General features: G+C 36.0%; 1 protein-coding gene and 1 long non-coding RNA gene across 2 annotated transcripts in view; one reads left to right on the plus strand and one right to left on the minus strand.

Moving 5' to 3' along the window:
* The window catches only part of TRDN (triadin), a gene marked incomplete in the record, with an annotated part of 469,162 nt that overhangs the window by 214,366 nt on the left and 234,446 nt on the right, over positions 1-20,350 (plus strand). The window contains 1 exon segment of the mRNA XM_036767544.1: positions 802-880. Within this exon segment, the coding sequence (XP_036623439.1) occupies positions 802-880 (79 nt within the window).
* LOC118856969 overlaps positions 1-20,350 on the minus strand; it is a 62,853-nt gene that overhangs the window by 37,458 nt on the left and 5,045 nt on the right. The gene's annotated exons all lie outside the window — the stretch shown is intronic.

Here is a 20,350-nt window from a genome sequence, read left to right on the forward strand (position 1 = left end):
TTCAAAGGGGCATAGGCCTACTTCAGATTCTGGGAGAAATATTCAGTCAGAGTTTATGGAGTAAAAACTAATGATAGAAAAATGTGGGCATTTCATAGGGGATCCTGCATTAGTTAATGTTTACAATTCATGGCCCAGTTGGTATTGGTTAATTAAGAAAATCGTTTGGGATAAGAAACATTCACGAATGATTGTGGGTTTTTTACACAGTTCATAATAAGCCCAGAGACTTAGGGCAGCATTTCAATGTTCAATAGAAACAGGACTACATAACAAATTTATTTCCTAGTTGGCTCATTATTTACTTAGCTACAGAGCACTTATTTATGACAGAGGAAAATGTTCCTGTTCCGTGAAAGTATGTTAACCTTATTTTATCACAATATCGTCTTTTGAGGTTTTTTAGTCTACTGACGAAAAATTGATGAGTATTTCAATATGCAGGATTCCTCTCAGTTCTTATGACTTCACCCTGCATAATTTAAAGTGAATGTTTGAAAATAGATGGTTTTATTTGATAGCATGTAGATTTTACATTAATGAAGTCTGGTAGATATATTCAACATTGTGTATATCTACAAAAATAATATATTCAGTAACAGTGTGGAAGATAACTCATTCTGTGAATGCATCCACTTAAAGATCTGACCTAATAAGAGTTTTTGTATTGCATAACAATATGATTTTATACTTGGATTGATGAATTATGCATATTGGAGAAAATCTAGCTTTTTTTTAGCAGTTATTAAGATGTTTTAATTTCTTTTCTACACAAGTTAATTCCTGTCATTTTATATCTAGGACAAAGTCCAGCAATACCTCCTCCACTACCTGTTGCACAAGTTTCTCAACCTGAACTGGCACCATCAGCTCTTGGAGGCAAGTTCCTTCTCTCTTTTTCAAATATAGCCCTTTCTTGACGGTGTAGCAAGATTTTCAATGTCCTTCTCCATATTACCTTTGAATGTTGTTGTGAGGCACGATTAATTTTTTCTTGGCATTTCATAATTTGATACTCTAGAAAACCAAAGTATTTCCCCACAGAATTCTAAGCTGGTGATCTTTAGCTTCATAAAGTCTGTCCATTTTTGCAAAAAAGGAAAATGAGTAGGGAACATTAAGTCAGAGATAAATTCTACGACACTTGTTATTGTAAATATACTTGCTGAAGGTGGTCTTGGGATGCCTTAGAATGCTTACAATATGCCTCTGTGAAAGAAATGATGCTCAGAGAAATCAACAAAGTAAAATCAATACATGTAGATATAGATATTGCTGGTTGTTTTGGTACATGGTAGATACTTAGAGTAAATGTCAAAATGTGATGTTAAATCCATTATTTTATTGTTTCTTGGTATTAGGAGATGAAACTACTATTTTCGTTATATCTGAGAGAATCAGTGGTAGAAAGGATAAAGTGCAGAAGTGACTATTATAAAAAATTAAAATTCACTATAATTGTTAGATTGGAACCCTGAAACTGGGTTCTTATTTAGGATATAAAAAAGCCAGAATGTTGGTTTTAAGCATCAGTTGTCAACTTGCAGAATAACCAGGGGCTGGAAAATTCAGAAATCTATAACTTTCCTTTAAAAAGTTACTATCTCTTAAAAAATACATTGAGATGGAGGGGTAACTCCCTTATTCCCCCAAACCTTAAGATTGGCTTGATTTTTATAGAAGAAAAGTTCTTCCCTTTTTATTGTGCTTTTCTTTAACTATAATTTCTAAATACCAGCACTGATGTTACTCCATATACTATTTCTTCCCTGATCCCCACATTGAAAGAAATTCTCCTTTCTTTGACTTTCCTAGATTTATGGGTCTGGTTCATACACTTACTTCTGTTACATTTTATCCTGGATCATATCATGTACTATGCAGATAGTATATTCCCCCTTACTTCTACATGTGCTACCCATCACCATTAGCTAATTTTTACTTATTACTGAATGCCTATAATCTTTAGATTTCCAAGTACCAAATACAGTGCCTTGCACATAAGTTACTCAATGAACTACTTTTTAACTGAATTAAGGGATCAACCATATAAATCCTCCAACCTGAGTCTCCTAGTTGCAACAACACACCTCTCTTAAATGTTTAATCTTCTCAGTTCTCTTGGTAATATATGCAAAGCCATTTGTACTGTTGCATACTCTGTTTGTCTTCCCTGGATATCTGCAGAAACAACAGCAATGTTAATCTATAAATTTAGTGTTCTCCTGATGGTAGGAAACTTGGAAAGCTATCCTTCTGGCTGAATTTTGTTTCCTTAAAGGAACATTCATATGACAGGGTTTTAGCAACAAATTTGGGGTTCTAGCCAATAGCTAGTCACATAAGGTAGAACATGAAGGAGGAGAGACAGTTGTATGAAGGTCCTCCTTGTCACTAGCAAAATAATTTAGTGAATTGTAGCAGCAGCTTTAGTTCTGTGTCTGGACCTCTGGTTGACAGTACATTTGACCCAAGGAACATTTGTTGAATATTGGTCCAGTACTTCTTCCTTCATCCTGGGGCAGATAATTGTAGCTTGATGTGTGTAGGTATCCACAACAGGTGTTCAGAAGTAACTTTGGATTCAATAACACCCTCATCCAGGATTGAAAAGTTTTGTGGTAGAGGGACAAAGCTGAGAGACAGAGAAAAGAGACAGAGCTCACCTGAACTCTCCCCCAAACCCTTCTGACCACCTTTAAATAATGCCCCCAAACAAACTCCGGAATGGGAGAACCCACAAATGGATGGGTGGAACAATTTTCCAGTCAACCTAAGAAGGTTGGCAGGAAATTTCTGCCATACAGAGGTGAAGGGGGAAGGGGGGAGTGGAACTTAGTCCACTACAGGCAGAATCAGCACAGAGTGGGCCCCAGCAAACCAAGAGCAGGCCTTGGGAGTAACTGAATCAGCAGGAGTGGGAAGCTCCCTTCAAACTTCTTAGCCCACAGACAGGAAGGGGTAAAACATCTGGTCAGAAGGAGATTGTAGGAGTCCCTTTGCTAGCACCTGGGGCAGGACTCTGTTGCTTTGCTCATGCATGGATCTAGATCTCAGTCCTGGGTGGCAGTCCCAGGGTGGCAGTCTCAATAGGAGGAGTACTACCACACCAGAGTTTGTGTCGCAATGGAAGATGGACCCTCATCATAGATCTAGGGCAGAAAAGAGTGCTTGTGGTCACTCACAGACCAGAGCACAGGCCAGAAGAGTAAAAAACACACCTCTCTTTAAATCATATCACCTTGGAAAAACTGAAAACATACAGGTCCCTAGAAGAAGTTCTGAAAATAGCTGCATAAAGCCTCTGAAGCTTGGGACAGTTTGCTCTCCACTCTAGAAGCCAAGCCTCACTTTAGCAAAGACTTAAAAGTCAAGAAATAGGATGGAAAAATAAGCAAACATTGGGAAAAATTCTGACTATAGAAAGTCACTATGGTGCAAAGGAAAATCAAAGCACACCCTCAGAAGAAGACAACAACATCAAATCTCCTACATTCAAAGCCTCAAAGAAAAATATGAAATGGTCTCAGGCCATGGAAGAGCTCCAAAAGGATTTTGAAAATCAAGTAAGAAAGGTAGAGGAAAAATTGGGGAGAGAAATGAGAGTGATGCAAGAAAATTCATGAAAAAAAGAATTGAAAGCTTGGTAAAGGAGTCATGCACACACACACACACACACACACACACACAATACTGAAGAAAATAACCCCTTAAAAATAGAATAGGCCAAATAGAACAAGAGGCACAAAAACTTACTGAAGAAAAGAAGTCCTTAAAAAGCAGTATTGGCCAAATAGAAAAGGAGGTACTCACTAAAGAAAATAATTATTTAAAAATTAGAATCGAGCAAGTGGAAGCTAATGACTCTATGTACCATTAAGCAACAGTAAAATAAAACCAAAAGTATGAAAAAAAAATCAAAGACAATGTGAAATATCTCATTGGAAAGACAACTGACCTGGAAAATAGATCCAGGAGAGATCGTTTAAAAATTATCTGACTACATGAAAACCATAATCAAAAAAAGAGCCTAGACATCATTTTTCAAGAAATTACCAATGGCAACTGTCCTGATATTCTAGAACCAGAGGGAAAAATAGAAATTGAAAGAATCTACTGATCACCCCCTGAAAGACATCCCAAAATTAAAACCCCCAGGAATATCATAACCAAATTCCAGAGCTCCCACATCAAGGAGAAAATATTGCAAGCAGCCAGAAAAAAAAATCAAGTATCATGGAGGCATAGTCAGGATAATACAAGATTTAGCAGGAGAGGGCTTGGAATATGATGTTCCAGAGTGCAAAGTTGTTAGAACTACAACCAAGAATCACATACCCAGAAAAACTGAGTCTAATTCTTTGGGGAAAAATGGACATTGAGTGAAATTGAGGACTTTCAAGCATTCTTGATGAAAAGACCAGAGTTAAATAGAAAATTTGTCTTTTGAATACAAAATTCAAGAGAAGAATAAAAACATGAACAGGAAAGGGAAATCATAGGAGGCTTAATAAGGTCAAACTGTTTACACTGCTACATGGCAAGATGATACTGGTGACTTAGAACTTTCTCATTATTAGGGCTGTTAGAAGGAGTATATATAGACAGAGGGCTCAGGTGTGAGTTGAATATGATGGGATGATATGTTAAAAAAAATCAAGGGGTGAGAAAGAGGAATGCACTGGGAGAAAGGAAAAGGGAAAGGTAAATTATCTGACATAAAAGAGGAATGAAAGAGCTTTTATAATGGAGGGGAAGATAGGGAAGGTGGTAGGGAATATTTGAATCTTATTTTCATTAGTAATATTTCAAAGAGGGAGTAATATACATACTCAATTGGGTGTAGAAATCTATCTTACCCTCCTGGAAAGTAGGACAACAAGAGGGTAAGAGAAGCCGGGGTTACTCATAGAAGGGAGAGCAGACTGGGGGACAGAGCAGGTGGAAACAAAACACTTTTGAGGAGGGACAGCGTGAAAGGAGAGAAAGAGGGAATATAATAAATGGGGGTACGGAATAGGATGGAGGAAAATACAATTAGTAATCATAACTGTGAAAAAAATTTTGAAGGAAGTTTTCTGATAAAGGCCTCATCTCAAATATATAGAGAAATGAGTCAAATTTATGGAAATAGCCATTCTCCAGTTGATAAATGATAAAAATATTTGAACTGTCATTTTTCAGATGAAGTAATCAAAACTGTCTATAGCCATAAAAAGAAAATGTTCTGAATCACTATTGATTAGAAAAATTCAAGTTAATAATCAGAGGTACTATCTCATACCTATTAGACTGGCTAATAGGATAGAAAAGGAAAATGATAAATGTTGGAGGGAATGTGTGAAAATTCAGACACTCATGCCCAGTTGGTGGAATTGTGAACTAATTCAACCATTATGTAGGGCAATAATCTGTATGTACAAGAATATTTATAGCAGCTTCTTTTTGGTGGCAAAGAATTGGAAATTGAAGAGATACCCGTAAATTGGGGAACGGTTGAACAAATTGTGGTATATGATTGTGATGGAATATTATTGTCCTATAAGAAATGATGAACTAGATGCTTTCAGGAAAACCTGGAAATACATGAACTGGTGAAAAGTGAAATGGGTAGAACCAGGAGAAAACTGTACAAGATAACAACAATATTGTAAGATGATCAACTGAGAATGACTTAGCTATTCTCAGCAATACAGCAATCCAAGACAATTCTGAAGGAGTTGATGAAAAATGCTATCCATCCCCAGAGAGAGAACTGATGGAGTCTCAATACAGATTGAAATACACTTTTTTTCACTTTCTTTATTTTTCTTTTTTTTAAATTTTGGTCTGTGTTTTTACAGCATGACTAATTTGGAAATATGTTTTCTGTGACTGCATATGTTTAACCTAAATCTAATTGCTTGCTTTCTAACTGAGGTGGGTGGGGAGGGAAGGAGAGAATTTGGAATTCAATTTTTAAAATGAATGTTGAAAATTCTTTTTACAAGTAATTGGGGAAACAAATACAAAAAATTTTTAAAAGCTCACAAAAAAGAAAAAAAAAAACAAAAGCTTTGTGGCATTCTAGACCCCACTCTTTACTATGAAAGCTCTTTAAGGAATTAAGAGATACCTGGGGGTGGGGAGACTATTATTAATATTGCTTCGGAGTTATTTTATCTAGTCCTTTGTAGCACTAATCAAGGGAAAGCTTAGAACAAAAGGTTAAGGACAAGCTAGCCTGGAAGAAATTGAGTGAACTTTCTTAGGACAGAGTAATGTGTGTTGAAAGAGTAATAGGGAACTTAAGAATTTTACCCATAGGGTAAAGATGGCACAGTGAGTAGAGCACGGGCCCTGGAGTCAGGAGGACCTCAGTTCAAATCCAGCCTCAGACACTTGACACACTTCTTAGGTTTGTGACCTTGGGCAAGTCGCTTAACCCCAATTGCCCTGCCTTCCCCCCTCAAAAAAAAAAGGAAAGAATTTTACCCACAGAGCTAAAGTGGCACCTTCCATGAGGAACAGCTGAGATAGGGGTGTGGGTGAGTGGGATGTGGAGAACCAAATAATGGTAGAAGTTGTAGAAAAGAACCTGGTTAATCTAGGAGGAAGAGAAAAGGGAGCTGAATAATATCACAGGATTTTATAAGCAGAGTTTAAACAAGCTATTTTTACTCTTAAATCATATTTCTAAAACAAACAGATTCAATAAGAATAAATATAAAAGCCTTATACGAGTTACAGACAGAATGGGGAACTTTAGCTAGGAAGTACTTTTTGGGAAGAAGACTTGGGAGTTTTAGGTGGATAGCAAGCTCAATACAATTCAACAATTAGATGTGGCAGCCAAAAGAAATTAATGTGATTTTATGTTGCATTAAGAGAAGAGCTGTCCAAGACTAGGGAGGTGATGGTTCTGCAATAATCTGTCACATATGGATCATTGTGTTCAGTACCATGTTTTTGGAAAAATATTGATATATTGGAGAGCCTCTGAAGGAGTAATAAAGGGATCACTTTACTAACTTGATTTTGAGATCACTCTATATAAGGAGTAGTTGAAGGACTGGGAATGTTTAGCCTGGAGAAGAAAGATCTTGGAGGGAAGGGCAGCATTGCTGTCTTCCAATATTTGAAAGGTTGTTATATGGAAGAAAATTTCAATTTATTATGTATGTACTTAAAGTGCAGAACTGGGAGCAATGGGTAGAAGTTACAGGGAAACATATTTGAGCTTAAAAAAGGGAAAACTTCCTAACAATTTGAGCTAAATGGAAGAGGGAAGGACTGCTTCAGGAAATTATGTGGGTTACCCATTTCTAGTGATCTTGAAGTGAAGATTAGATGACCACTTGTTCAGGATGTTGAGAGGGGATTCTTGGTCAAGTATTTATTGGACTAAATGACTGGTAAGGTCCCTTCCAACCCCAAGATTCTGTGATTCTGAAACTCAAAGTGCTTTTCTAGACACAGTCCTGTGAGGTAGGAAAAATTCTATTATACCCATTTTGTAGGTAAAGTAATTGACAGTCAAAGAAGTTAAGTGACTTGTCCAACATCGTCATAGAGATAGCATGTGTCAGAGCAGACTATGGTCCAGGAATTCTGGTTTGTAGATTAATAGTATCTCCTAGCAAAATCTTGTTGACCCTCAGTTTTTAATAATAAGAACTAATTTGTAACGAGTTATTTGTCTTCATTTTAATTCTGTGTCCCAAATATAAAAAAAGTTGTTAATATTGTTTTTTTCATAAACAATAAACAATGATCATATGCGTTAGATCCCTACACTTCTATTATCCATGCTTGAAATGAACCAATGGATATGCATAGAAAACAGGCTAAATGTGGCACATACCAGCATAAGCATAAAATAGATTTGAGATTAACTAACACAATTCACTGCTGAAAGACAATGTCGCAAATTTTGTTCAGAATTTTGTTCTGAATGACTTAGTAATCAGCAAATTAAATTACTTCTCAGGGCAGAGACCCATGGTAATACTTATCTAGACTATATCGAGACTATACTATAGACATGCCTTTGAGCAAGGCAAAGGCTGTATGTTGAACCCACCATTCAGAATATTATATGTACCTTAAAAAATAGCTCCATAAAATTAGCCTTGCATCCCTTAGCTTAATTCAATGGAAACTCTCTTCATATTATCTCTGTTTATGGATCCTTGGAGTTTCATGGGAAGATGGTCATAAATAACTAGAGGTTCATGCCCCTCTTTCCTCTGCATATGTTGGAATTGAAGCAAGGGGTCTATTCCAAGGTTGATCTAGGTACTCATAAACTGGAGTGGTTATATCTTGGTCAGAGCAGACAGGTATAGTAGTTGAGGTATAATGAATGGGGTATTGCACTACACATAGTTGTAACCATTGGAAAGGCAATCAGGGTTGGTACTGTAGACAAGAAATTGAGCTAAGTTGATCACCTGAGGTAAAAGTATGGTTGATGAGGCTAAATTTGGGCATAGATGTAAAAAAAGTGAGACTAAGGTATGGGAAAATAGATGGGAATTATCTGGGATGCACTTATATAATCAGAATTTGAAATCCATTAAACACTCATGGTATCCCAATCTTCCCTTGATAGCCCAAATAAAAGGTCTAGCCAACCAGGGCAGATCTGTTACCTCAAGTTTATCTTTGTTTATCCATTTCCTGTCTACTCCCACAAGACAATACTTGTCCCTGGATGAGGGCTCAACTGATTATTCCTCCTAGTATCTTTCATCCTCATGGTTTGATTCTTTCCCTGGGAGGTAGTGTTGAGGTTTTTAGGGGTCTTAGGGCTGCCAAATGAATTCAACCCAAACCTTCTTATAGCCAAAGAAAAACAAAGTTTATTAAAGATTCACCATATTGGCCAGACTCTTAAAAAATCTCACCATTGGCTAGACTCTGAGCATTTGCCAGTGGGCCAGATCAATCTGAGCTGAGCTAGATTGAATCTGAGCACCTTCATGGAGGCAAGATGGATTTTGTATACAGAAAGATTGTGGGAGGGATCTAAGGTTGAACAAGTAGTCTGGAGTGATGGGAGGAGGGTTTTAGGGAGGATCTTGATGGGACTGGGGTGACTGGGTGACTGGAGTGAGGTCAGACTCCAGGAATGGGATTAAGGGTGGGAAATAGCTGAAGGTTACCTGGAGATGACAGACAATGGAGGGCTAGGCTAGTTTAAAGGTAACAGATTTGGGTATAGATATTTTGATAGAATGTAGGGAGGCAATCTGGAGGTAATCAGACAATGGAGGGCTAGGCTTGGTTATTTGGGCATGAAAAGCCAGATCAAGTGGGAAGATTCAAGGTGAGTTCAAGGGAGTTCCCAGAACCTGTACCCCATCAGTAGGAATGAAATCCTCAAAAATGGGTTTTCTTGTGTTCTGACAGATCTGAGAATGCTCCTAGGCTGACCTTAGTCACTTGCATTGTTGTTTGTCCTTTGTTCTCAAAGAGGACCATGACATCAGGAAGGTGATTTGCAAATGAACTGGATTTAGGTGAGGGAGGGCTATGCAAAGTCACCAGTCTCACATTCTCCTCTGGAGACATATGGATACAGTGGCAAGATATAAATGAGGATAACTTGGAGATGGCCCCCAAGTGAGACTAATCATAATCTGTGACTGAGCAGCCAAATTCCTTCAGAATGCCTAAAAGTTCACCCTGGAAATGTTGGTTGATCACAGATCCTGCCAATATTTCAAGTTGGCTGACCAGATGTCCAAGCATGCTAGAGAAGATAACTGAGGTGAGAGAGGGAAAATTGCAGCAGTGAATTAAAGAGATATTACAGAAATGAAGAGTACCTCTTGCTCCATATCTAAGTATGTAAAAAATATGCTGAAGAGCTCTAACAACCTTCATAAACTGGACATTTTAATACATGTATGTTTGTAGTGAAAAAAATACAAAATTCATTTAACCAGCACTGGGCTAACAAGAAACTAAAGGATTACATTTGGATTAAGTATTACATGTGAATCTTAAAATTATCTTAGGATCCTGAAAAATTATCCAGCATCTAAAAGTTTATGTGAAGTCAAATTCATCTTAGGATAATAATTTCCTAATTGCTGATTAACTTAGAAAATTCCTGAATGTAATCAACATTACGCTAGTAAGTCAGTTTTAATGCTTATTGAATCAAATAATTAAGGCCTTGAAAATATCCCATTTCCAAATATCTAGTATTTTCCCATTTTCCTATGACCTGTTTGTGTATCTAGTAAATACCCAATTTATATAAACTAATATGTTTCTCTAACAGAAGTTAAAAATTAGAAAAAAAAAATCTTACTATATCTGGCACTCATACCTGCTAATCTTCAAAGGGCAGTTTATTTCGATGTATGTAAGGCTATATAGAAAATCTTATCCCTTATTACAATCATGTGCCCATTTGCTTTAACTTGTGAGAAAATTGGATTGGAATTTATAGAGCCCTTGGCTAAAAGGCCAGTATCAGATTTCATTTCAAATTTGGAATGTAATAGCCCATGTGAATTAAAATAATTTGACAGAAAAACAGTCTAGTGACTATCACATTGTCAAAGTGCTTTCAGGACAAGACATATACTATAAATAATATTGGTACCTTAGGCTGGACATGAACATAATTTCTGTTGCTGTAAGAAGATCCACATAAATCAGGGGATGCCAATCTGTTCAATTGAGGCAGACTTTGATAGTCAAATGATTCAAATGTTTGGATTCTGCTTATCACCAAGCAGAGGTCCATAAAACATTAAGCAGTAAATGTTAGTGTCTATCAATCTGTCACTTGGCAAAAGGTTGTTATTTGTAGAGTGGGGACACTTAATTGCCATTGTTATATTTATAGATTAGCTCAATTTGGCATTTAATTCTTAGAACTTAGTCATTTTTGCTTAAGTATTAAAATACAGAAATATCAAAATAGAAGAGGTATGAAAACACATAAAATATTAAAAGATGCTAATAACCCAGAGTGCTATAGAGAGAGGCCACAGCAATTGGTTTGAGCAAAGAAATTGTACTGAGATCAGATTGAATAGTGAACTGTTGTAAATTTTTTTTCCCTGGAAAAGAAGCCTGTGAAAGGAATTCAAATCGGTAACAGAAAGGAGCTAATGAGCACCACCTTTATGTCAAATTCTTAAGAGTTTCTATTTTAGTTCAAGAAGTTCTGTCGATCACCTGGTCATGAAGTCACACCTATGCTAGAGGGACAGCATAGGAGACTGTGGGGGAGGGAGGAAGAATATTTACTAAGGGTCTGCCAAGCACCACACAATGTACTTAGACCTTTACAAATATTATTTTGTTTTAACTTCACAACAACTCTAGCAGGTAGGTGCTATTATTGACTTGACCAGGGTCACACAGACAATGTCTGAGGCCAAATTTGAACTCAGATCTTCCTGATTCAATGCCTAGTTCTCTAATCACTGTACCACCAAGAGTCAAAAACCCTAGATGTGAGCTCAGGCTCTGTTATTTACTGCCTGTGCGACTTTGGCCTGGACTTTAAACCTCCCTGAGCTTTTAGCTTCACCTCCAGTGTTAGGATAATGATATTTGTAGTACCTACATCCTGGGAGAACTGTGGAGATCTGATCAACTAAGATAATGTGTGTAAAGTACTTTGTCACTGTAAAACCTTGTATAATTCTAAGCTACACATTTTAAACTGAAATTAGGATGATTCAAAGTAGAGCTTGGCAGTCTGATTTTTTTTTTATTAGGCAAGAATAACAGAAATTACCCCTTATACCAGAAAATATTTTGAAGATGGTCATAAATGTGCACAGTGGCTATCAGTTCCTACTGCTATGAAGAAAAGCAAGCCTTTTCACCTGGGGTGAGCTCATTGAGGATTTGTCCAGAAAGAGCCATTTTCAAGTTATATGAGAGTATGGGTTTTGTCAAGGCCTCCAGTGATGCAGATGTGCTGTCTGTAACTCCATTAACATAATGGATTTGGAAGCAGGACATATTTAGTATTAATCAAGTTCTTTTTAGTGAGGCTGATTATGTGCAGCCCTCTTGAGGCACAAAATCTGACCTTCCTCTTAAGGCCAGGATGAAAGCAAATTTGAAAGTTTGGTTGGGGGATGGGAGGAGAGGAAAGGAACTCGAATATGATATGAACTATCTGAACTTTTCGTAAACAAATTAAAGTCTAGTGTTAATAGAAAATGCTATTTTACTATATTAGTAAGTAACAGGAACTAATTATAATAATAGGTTCTTTGTAGGGCCATACAAACAACTTGGTTTGGTTCAAAAACCTTGTCTCCTTTTGATTTATCTCTTCAGGGATTCAGGTTCGGGATTTGGTTTAGAATGAACTCTCTCAGAGACAACAGTACTAATTTTAATCTTAATGCATCAAAGGTTACAGAAACCTGGCATATAGATGCAAAACTAGACCTAAGATCAGTTGCAGTCAATGGACAGATTCATCATGCTTCTTTCTGGCTCCCCAAAAGACTCATCATAAGTCCTATTAACACTAACCCACTCAAAGTGAGGGTCTTTCTAACTTATAGGAACAATCACACCCCTCCCAGAAAATATTTTTACCCAGTTCTGAGTTCTCTCTGATAATTGTCAAAATTGGGCATTGGAGTTACATCTTCCTTGTCTGTTTTTGTATGATCTGATTTTTCAACTCTTCCTCTTTCAACTCCGTTTTCTTGGTCCATCTAGATCAATTCTTACTATGCTCACTACTCTTGGGATATTTTATCATTCTATATCTACATAAGATCATTGTGTCTTAAAAGGGATTACAACAGACTGATCTTTTTTTTTGTAAGAAGGAATTGGTCACTTGGAATTGGAAGGGACATAGAGATTATCTCTACTCCCATCTGCCATTCTCCATGCAACAAGGTGCCCCTCCCAGGTTAAGCTCATGTCCTCTAATCTCATCATCCTGATGTTTTTACTTAAGCCTTGATAGACATCAACAAGTCCTTACTCAGAACTAAACTGCCAAGCATTCAAACTCTGCTTCAGAGAGAGTGACTCTTACGTTCCAATACAAAACATACTCTTGCCAAAAAAGACTATTTTATGGAGAACTCAAGTATGGTAAGCATCCACATGGTGGTCAGAAGAAGTGATACAAGGACACTCTCAAGGTCTCTTTTAAGAACTTTGGAATTGATTGTGTGACATGGGAGACACTGAAACAGGACTGCTCAGCATGGTGTACCCACATCAGAGAAGGTGCTGTGCTTTGTGAGCAAAGCAGAATTGAAACAGCCCAAAGGAAACACAGGATGCGCAAATTTAAAATATCCACCCCAAATGTTCACACAGACTATTTTTGCCTGACCTGTGGTAGAACTTTCTGAGCTTGTATTGGTATGATCTGCCACAGTTGGACACATTGAAACTTGACTGTAGCATAGTGATGTATTTTGTTCCTCTTCTAGAAGGAAGGACAACAACCAGTAGACATCACCTCCCTCAGCCTCCTCTCCTCTCTGATTGGAAGGCTGTGGGTTTGGGGGGTGGAGTTTCAAACTCTTCCCAATCCCTTTTTCTACAGAGGGCAGAAACAGAACTTTCTGGCTTACTCCACTCTGCATCAGCTGGTCTGCTTGGTTTCAACTCCATGAAACAAGAGGGGTGCCCCCACCCCCAACCTCCATTTTTCTGCCTCCCTTTATATGTTGTATCCGATTAAATTGTAAGCTCCTTGAAGACATGAACTGTCTTTCTTTTTACTAATTATATCATTATTACTTAGTACAATGTCTGGCCATAGTCTGTGATTAATAAATGCTTATTGAATTGCACTGGATCTAATCCAACCCCCTTATTCTACAGACAAGGAATCTGAAGCCCAAAATGTTGAAGTGACCTGAAAAAAGTTTGACAGAACAATGATGACAGAATTATACCTAGAACTCAGGTTACTCCTAGGTCAGCATGTTCTTTGTTTTTCATTGTACATTTCACTGTTCTCCACCAACCTGGCTATTCCAAGAACAACAATTCATTTGTATACACAATCCTACTTCTGTGGCAGAAAACAGATGAACTTTACTATAAAAAAAAAGTTCAACAGAAGACTGGAGAAATTATGAACTACCCGTAGCCATTGTGTTAATACAAGCTGATGTCACTTTAAATATTAAATGCTCACTTAAACTATTATCTATAAAGTGATTATATTCATATTTGGTTATATTTTTCCATTTATTTTCACTCTAATTCATGATATGCTCTGACAAGGAGATTAGCAAGCCTAAGAGTAATAAAAGCATAATCAAGAATTCTCACATCCAATTCAAGGTCTCCTTATCTCAGTGTTTGCTATGTTACTTTTAACTTTCTTCACACAACGATCAGAAGTAAAGCCAAGACACAACCAATTCACATGATATTTCAAATTCATCCAGCTGTAACACTGTCTTACTTTTTCTGTGCATGGATGTACAGAATACCTCCAATACTTTGGTGTTATTTACATTTTCATGTTTTAACTAAATACTTTTGCTATTAGAAATGTGTGTCACTTGGATAGAATGTCTTATAATGGAGAATGAATAATGAACAGAATCTTATTCTGTGAGTTACATGATTTACCTCCGTCAAGTCACACCAGACTGAGAATAACAAGTTTCCAAAGTCATATAAAACCAATGGTACATGTGCTACATCATGATATGGATCTTTAGGTGGCTATGTAAGAGATATTAATGTTTTATTTCAATCTTCTTTCTTTTCACCTTGTAAAGTTTTCTATTCATTTCTTTATGTGCTAATAATGATGATGATGATAATAATAATATATTACATTTAGACAGAGATCTGAAAATGCTTTGCACACTTTTTTTGTCTGTGATACAATGACATTGAGAAGAGGAAGAGTAGCAGCAGCAGCAGCAGCAGCAGGAGTGACAGCAACTGCATCAGTATTAGCATTTACATATTATTTTAAAATTTGTAAGGCACTTTATAACTATCTCATCTTCTCCCTCATTTTATACATAAAGAGAATAAAGCTCCAAAAATTTAAGCAATTTTCCCCAATCAAATAGCAAATAACTAGAAAAGCCAGAATTAGAATCCAAAACTTCTTACTCTCAGTCCATCACTCTTTCTATTATAACACATTGACTTTGTTTAACAGGGAAGACAGTGAAATGTATTATGAAAAGCAGAGAACATAATAAAATAATAAATGATAAATGTAGTGCTGGATTATTTCATTAGCACCATTAGACAACAGTATTTATCCAAGTCCAGTCAGAAATAATTCTTTTCTCTGTGTTCAGGGTGGCAAAATAGGCAAAAGAATGCCTCTACTCATGTAAATGGACATACTGTCAGACACACATTCAGCTTCGGCTTAGGATAAGTACAAGAACATTTCCTTCAGTGTTCATTAATTTTGGCAGTAGTTTCATGTTGGTATTAAAAGTAAACTTGAGAATGTGGGAGTTGGTCAGGGCCTCAGAGATCAAAGAGAACAAGTTTCATTTTTGACATTTTACAGCTCTGAGAGGCTAGCTCAGGATAATGGGATTGTGATTTAAGCTGTTGATGTGAAGCATGTTAACATTTCTTTATCCAAGTTTCTTAATTTCTAGTTTAAACAATCAGTTACGATTTTTAAAGAAAAGTCTTTAAAATATAGTAAACGCTCGTTCAAGTTTGCCTTTCTTTACAGTTAAAAAATATAAAATTTTTTGAAATATTTAAAATGTTCACATATAGAGTTACCCGCCCCCCCCCAATAATTTTACTTTATCATAATTCTTCCATTCCTTGTTTAGTACTTTCTTCTCCCTTTTCTCTCTATTGGACATCTTTTTTTCTCCCTCTTCTTCTGTCCTGCTCTTTTCATTCTAAAACATCATCAGCTCCTTATTGTCTATCTCCTTTCTTTCTATACCCTTCCCTCTAATCTGCTTGTTTTATTATAGCTATAGAACCAAATAGAACTTTATGCAGAATGCTCACTTACAATGACTTAGTCTATACATTATTTTTATCATGTCCAGAAAAAAGGAGAATCAAGGGACACTTGGTTACCATGTATTTCTGTTCATGATGAGCAAAAACATCAATATTTGTTGAGAAGGATAAGGAAGAAGAGCAATTCTAGGAAAACAATGACTAACAACTTTATAGGACTTTCCAAATGAAAGTGTTATATTCTTTAATACTCAGGGTCTTAAATGCAAACATAAAGAGAACTGCAAACACACATGCACAAAAATACACACATGTACAAGTACATAATACATATATGTATGCATCATACACAAACACACACATAGACTTGGAACTCCACTAATACTTTTTGGACACCCTGTATGTTTGTGTGTGTGTGTACAGGTATACACATAATGATAGGTATAATAAATACACATGTGTATATCTACATATCTATATGTCTACAACAAAGAAGTCAAAGAGCCCCCCAAAAAGACTTAGTTAAAAACATCTGACTTATTTTTCAAATCAAGAGAGAAAGCTGCCAAAAGTAACAATAGTTTAGTCTATAAACCCATTTGTAGAATATTATGAAAAAGCAAAAATGATATTTAACTATGAGCAGTATCACCTCATAAGTGAGAAGAAGTGGAGGCTAAACCAATTTTTAAAAGCCTTAGCCAGTTACCTAACTAAGCAAGAGAATAAAATGTTTTCCAACTAAGGTATTTTCTGGGATTTCATTCTTCCTTTTTTGTGGCAGTTCACTAATATTGGTTAAACTAACTCCTAGAAAAATTATTATAGTCAATATTAATGTCATTTCTAGTGTCCATCTCCCATTTCTGTTTTATGATTATTTTTATTATAGTTCAGTTACCTTGTTTAAATTGCAAATTTTATCTTTTAAGAAATTTTCTTATTTTTTAAATTTTCTAATTCTGATCCTGGTTCTGGTATGTAGATTGTCTTACTATAAACAGACTGCAGACTAAAGGATAACTCTTCATCAATCACAAATCTTTTCTAAATTTTTAAACAAGTATAATCAATATTTTTTCCCTACATTACTTACTGTTTGCCATATCCATTGTCTACTATTTTTCTTTTCTTTTTTTTTCTTGAGGCTGTCTCTCCCTTGGGGTTAAACATATTAATACTAAACAGTGCAGACAACCAATTAACTCACTGAAGCTTAGAATTTTGAGGCCTCAAAAGATCTACCAGTCTTAGCCACCTTGGTACCTGAAATTATTTTGTTGCTGTTGAAGAAAATGTTCCTAATATAGAAGTGTGAGGGAGGAATCTATCTAATCCATGAGCTTTAGGTCTCTTTCATTCTTTCTTCTAGAGTTATGCCTTCCCATTTATTTTTTTCCACCTCATTGTTTTCTTTCTTTTTTTTCTTATTTAGTATCTTATTTTTTTCATGATTACATGTAAAAACAATTTTAACATTTTTTTTCCAATTTTGACTTCCAAATTTTCTCCCTCTATCACCTTTCCCCCCATTGAAAAGGGCAAGAATTTTGACACAGATTATATATGTGTAGTCATGCAAAACACATTTCCATGTAAGTCATTCTGTGAAAGAAAACACATACCAAAACCCCCAAGAAAAATAAAGAAAAAGTTTCTTTGATTTGTATTCAGTCTCTACCAGTTCTTTCTTTGCAGATGTACAGCACCTTTCATCATAAGTTCTACAGAATTGTCTTGGATCATTGCATTGCTGAGAATACCCAAGTTATTTGAGGTAGATTATCATATAACATTGCTATTACTGCGTACAATGTTCTCTTGCTTCTGCTCATTTCACTTTGTATCAGTTCATGTAAGTCTTTCCATGTTTTTCTGAGAGCATTCTGCTTATCACATCTTAAAGCACAATAATATTCCATCACAACCATACACAATAGCTTGTTCAGCCATTCCTCAATTGATGGATAACCCCTCAATTCCAAATTTTTGCCACCACTAAAAGAGCTGCTATAAATATTTCTGTATACGCAGGTCCTTTTCCTCTTTTGTTTTTTCTCTCTTTGGGACATAGACCCCTGTAGTGGCATGTTTAGTCAAAGGGTATGCATAGTTCTATAGGCCTCTGGGAATGGTTCCTAATTGTTCTCCTGAATGGTTGAACTAGTACACAAACTTCACCAATAGTACACTGGTTTAATTTTCCCACATCCCTCCAACATTCGTCACCCTCCCCTTCTGTCACATTAGCCAATCTGACAAGTGTGAGGAAGTATCCCAGAGTTGGTTTAATTTGCATTTCTCCTATCAATAGTGATTTAGAATATTTTTTATGTGAATGTAGATAGCTTGGATTACTTTGTCTGAACACTACCTATTCATATCCTTTGACCACTTATCAATTGAGGAATGGCTCTTATTTGTATAAATTTGACTCAGTTGTCTATATGTTTGAGAAATGAATCTTTATCAGAGAAACTCATTGTAAAAACTTTTTCACAGTAGTGATTACCAACCATGTATTCCTTTCCATCCTATTTTCCCAATTTATTCCTACACACACTCTCTCCTTTTACCCTGCCTATTCTCAAAAGCTACCTCACCATTTTTAATCTTTGTACTGAGGTCACAAAACATCATTGGGTGTTGATTTTATTTGGAATTTTGTCAAGATTTTATTTGTTTGTTTTTGAAGAATTTATCTATGACCATCCTCAGTAGTCACTTTTTTGCAATTACCAATTGTACCATAATATATAAAGACCAAATATCCCATTAAATGATATTCTTTTGCTTCTGAATATCAATAAATTCTACTCCATCAGCTTCCTTGCATTGATGAGGAGAAACTGGAAGCAACCTTTCTATTCATATTCCACTTCAGTATTTCCTTTGATTTTATTTATAGCAAGAACATCAAGATTGGTAAAATCAGCCTTTCAGTGCTCCAATTTTTGGTGCAGAGTAAGGTGTACATTGTTAGACACAACCAATGTGTTGATGCGAACATTTTGTTTTTCTGGTTTTCAATTATTTGTTCAATTGATAAGCAGTTTTTCTCTTCTACTCACTGGAAAGAAAAGACCAGAGTTTTATAATAAATATGCATACTTGAGGAAAAAAAAAGTTCCATGTTAACTACATCCAAACATGTGTTTCTCATTCTGCATATTTAGTCCATCATCTATCAAAAATACACAGCATTCTTCATTAGTCTTATGGAATCAAGGATGATTATCACATTGATAAAAGTTCTTTAAGTCTTTCATATTTGTTTGTTTAGCTTGCAACCAACAGAGTCCATCAATTTGCAAAAGCTGAACAAATGATAGTATATGAATGTAATAAATACTATTGTGGTATATGAAACCAAGAACGGGATGACTTCAAAGAAGCTTGGAAAGACTTACATCAATTGATGTTACAGTGAAGTGAGCAGAAACAGAACAATTTATATCACTACAAAAATACTGTCGATTTGCTTCGTTTACTGCATTTCTATGTTACAAGGTTGAGTGTGATAGAGATGGGGAGTCATTGAGATGTGATGCTTTAACCCCTCCCAAAAAATTACAGACCACTGAGGTTTGGGATGTCTTATAGTAGTCCAGGTAAGAGGTGAATGAAATAGCATAGTAATTGTATGAATTGAGAGATGGAGTTAGATGATGAGATAATGTGAACGTACAAATGACAAGATTTGGTTGATTATTATGGTTTTTCCATATTCAGTGCTCATCATAATTGGCTATATGGGGTGTAGGAGAGTGAGAAGTCACTGAAGTTGCAAATATGGGAGACTGGAGGATGGTGGTGCCCTTGCAGAAAAATGAGAAATTAGTAAGAGCGGTTAATTTTTTTTAATGATAGTGAGCTCTGTTGTCAACTTTTTGAGTTTAGAATTTATGGGACATGAAATAGTTGACAGTTTTATTTTGTTGTCAGACCCATGTAATGAGAATAAAGAGGGAATCTGGACTGAATTGGAAGGGTCAGTGACTTCGCTAGAAAACTGGAGGGAAAGAATTAATGGAGCAGGTTCAACTTTCCAATTTTATCATGTAGGCAGCCTTTGAAATGATACCATCTATACCTTTCCTGCCTATAGATAGAGACAATTCTGTCTGTAGCTTGTTTAATTATATATTATGCGATTGTTTATGAAGTGAAAACAGCCGCTGACAATAGTGATGTTGCTTTAGTAGCTGTCTTTCCATTTCCGTGTTGCTACTTTCTCAGCTTTTGTTTTCTCTGATGTTTTTCTTCTTCTTCTTCTTTTTCTTTTCTTCTTTTTTTTTGGTCTTGTTTTCCTTTTTCTATACATGTTGCTTTTATCCTGCCTTTCTTCCTGCTGATGTGGAATGAACCTCAGGACTCTCAAGACCACCTCCAGTTCAGCTCCAGAAAAGAAATATTGAGTCTTAAG

This window comes from Trichosurus vulpecula, chromosome 7 (genome assembly GCF_011100635.1).
Source record: "Trichosurus vulpecula isolate mTriVul1 chromosome 7, mTriVul1.pri, whole genome shotgun sequence".
Lineage (NCBI taxonomy): Eukaryota > Metazoa > Chordata > Mammalia > Diprotodontia > Phalangeridae > Trichosurus > Trichosurus vulpecula.